Here is a 3,210-nt window from a genome sequence, read left to right as displayed (position 1 = left end):
TAGAGATAGCTAGCGAGAGCGCGCGCGCGAGAGAGAGGCGGTGACTGCGGCCGTCCACCGCCATACCGGTGACTGCTGCTCCGCGGCATACCTGGCGTGTCGGCCTTGAATCGGTACTGGAACGATGTGTAGGCAGGTATGCTGCACTGCGTCAGCTGGGCGACACCGTCCATGTAAGGCGTGCGTCGCTGGTGCACGCCGTGCCAGTGTATGCTGACGCCCTCGCCGTTACGTAGCAAGTTATCGACGTTCACAACTATCTCGTCGCCCTCACACACCTGCATCACAGTTATTATTATTATTATTTTTTTTAAATATTATTATTATATGAGATATGTAGAGAACACGTATACCAACGTGCGCATTGTTCGAGCGACATTATTAGGATAACCTAATTAGTGCTGAGATGCTTTGATAATTAGTGCTGCGTGCGTGCGTGCAGCAGAGGTATAGGGGTATATATCACACTGTGATCGTTCATCTATCTCACAGAAAACGAGTCTCTCCCAATAATTTCAAGAAAGGTCAGTCTGTCATCCACTACAAAATATCCTACAATATAAATAACAACAATATAAATATACAAATATATATATGTATACTATCTACCCTATATACGATAGTCCGGTTCGCCGGCTACACAGCATATATACGAGATATATGGTATTAATTTGGTTTGTTTTAGTTAACTTTTGGACAGAATACATTAGAAGCGCATCTATATATATATATATATATATAAATATATATACACGATAGCCCGGTTCGCCGGCTACATAACATATATACGAGTAGGGGAGTAGACCGGTAGTTATACCAGATGTATGGTATTAACTTGGTTTCAGTAACTCGTGTCAATAATCACACAGGAGGCAAGGTCACCCGCTCGCGCGGGGCCCGGGGGCGTGTATAGCGCGGTGACGCATACAACCATGCAGTATAGTGATAATACCGTGAGGGAGGACACCGTGACGACTACCTATAGGCACTACAGACGTTACAGGCAGCGGATAGGAAAGTGCGCAGCGCAGTGCACAGTGCCCGTGTGAGAGCGAGAATCTACAGTGTATGCACGTACGCTGCGCTACCATTGCATGGACACTGCCACCTGCGACTACACCTGCACGACGACCAATGCACACTACTGTGCATATATAATCATGTATTAATGAACTAGTTCATGAATTAGGCTACTTGAGAAATTATGGTGGTTAAAATGTTTTGGGTCTCCAACTGTTTTACACCTATATAGGAGAATGTGTCGTAGTCATGCCACAGAAACGCTCGCCCGCATCCCCGCATGCCTGCATGAGCACACACACACGCACGCAACCGCGCATATATATATATATACACACACATACACACACATACACACACACACACACACACACACACACACACACACACACACACACACACACACACACACACACGGAGAGAGAGAAATAGAGAGATAGAAGAGAGAGGGAGAGAGATAGAGATACGAGAGAGGGACACAGCCAGGCGACGAAGTGAGAGCGTGATGAGATAGAGAGAGAGAAAGAGAGAGAGACAGAGAGAGACGCGAGAGATCGATGAGCGAGGCGAGAGGGAAAGAGGGCGAGCGAAGGAGGGAGAGAGAGAGATAGAAGAAGAGAGAAGAGAGAGAGATAGATGAGAAGGAGATAGAGAGAGAGAGAAGAGAGAGAGTAGCACGAGACATGAGATAGAGAGAGAAAGAGAAGAGACGGGGCGGGAGTACGTGGTAGCGAAGGAGAATGTGTACGAGAAAGATAATGGTGAGAGACGGGGGAGCGAAAGACAGATGGACTGGTGCGAGAGAGGTGACGAGAGAAAAACAATGGCGAAAGGGAGGGAGGTTGATAGGAAAGAGAGAGAGAGAGGAAAGGGAGAGAACAAGTGAAAAAAAACAGAAGAGGAGGGGCGAGAGGGAGAGAGAGGAGCGAGAGTGAAAGAAGCGACTGAGAAAAAGAGGGAGAGAAGGAGGAGAATGAAAGGTAAGCAAAAGGGAGAGAGAGGAGCGAGAGTGATAGAAAGAAGCGAAAGAGAGCGAGAGAAGGAAGCGATAGAAGGAGATAGAGAGGGAAAGAGGAGCAAGAAAGAGAGCGACGCTGCGCACCGAGCTAAAAAGGAAAATGTGGCGAATGTGAAAATGCAGTAGTCACGCGCCACCTATAACGCCAATTTCTCATTATACATTTACGATACAAATGATGGATTGGCACTACATAATACAGCTATACGTGACATTAATGGTATTGCTCGGCTCCCAGTACAAGCTGAAACCGCCGCCTTGCAAAAATATTATTTATTTAAACTGAATATCGATCACGATTACTAAATTATGTAATTAGCAGTGATTATAGTTATTATATATGTAGCATATCGAGTGCAATGAGAGGCTCGATGTTATATTTTCCTATAGAATTGATGATAGTATTGCTATACCTACACACGAATATATTTAATAGGTAAACCCAAACTGTGATATCTACGATATGATGCGATATTACACGGCACCGATGCTCTATGAGTTACAGTCGTTGATCTTGGAATAACCTCGTGGACTTTCATTTCAGAATATAATCATAGATAATAATAATAATAAATAATGATAATTATTATGATTATTATTATTATATTATTATTATTATTCATTATTTTACATCTTTGAAATTATCAACTTATAAATATTATAGATATTACTAGGATTAGACATTATAAAGATTATAGATTTAATAGACTTATCTCCCCGCCGCAAATACCACGAATCCATATTTCTAGCTGCGGTGAAGCACATAAAATGAGCCATTCCATAATAAAATATTATAATAATGAGACAATAATTATGAATATGTTTTGTTAACTTTTTTACCTCTTGATTATAATAGCTGGGATTAATTATGTATTGCACACGAATGTTCCCGCAGGCATACACGATCTATTTCTGCTGGCCGGTGAAAGCACAATAGATGAGCTTCATCTCTCGTGGCAGAGCCATAAGTACGATACACGCCCAACGACCACCTAGATATCGAGCAGTTACGCCTGGCCGGTACGCAGCTTCAACGCACAGCCAGCTTCTCTGCTGAGGTAAGGAACAAATACTAATACCGGAGCGTGTACATGACAGACACATACCGGATACATGTACGATACTATGTATCGCGTACGTACATGACGTCACATACGTGATACATGAACGAT

General features: G+C 43.3%; 1 protein-coding gene across 1 annotated transcript in view; it reads right to left on the bottom strand.

Moving 5' to 3' along the window:
• Positions 1–284, bottom strand: part of LOC106808253 (L-ascorbate oxidase-like) — a 10,268-nt gene extending 9,984 nt beyond the window's left edge. The window contains exon 1 of the mRNA XM_014810884.1: positions 92–284. Within this exon, the coding sequence (XP_014666370.1) occupies positions 92–284 (193 nt within the window). The remainder of the gene's footprint in view (positions 1–91) is intronic.
• Between the last annotated feature and the right edge of the window lie 2,926 nt (positions 285–3,210).

Source organism: Priapulus caudatus, unplaced genomic scaffold, assembly GCF_000485595.1.
Source record: "Priapulus caudatus unplaced genomic scaffold, Priapulus_caudatus-5.0.1 Scaffold263, whole genome shotgun sequence".
NCBI lineage: Eukaryota > Metazoa > Priapulida > Priapulimorpha > Priapulimorphida > Priapulidae > Priapulus > Priapulus caudatus.
This window is presented reverse-complemented; position numbering and strand designations above follow the sequence as displayed.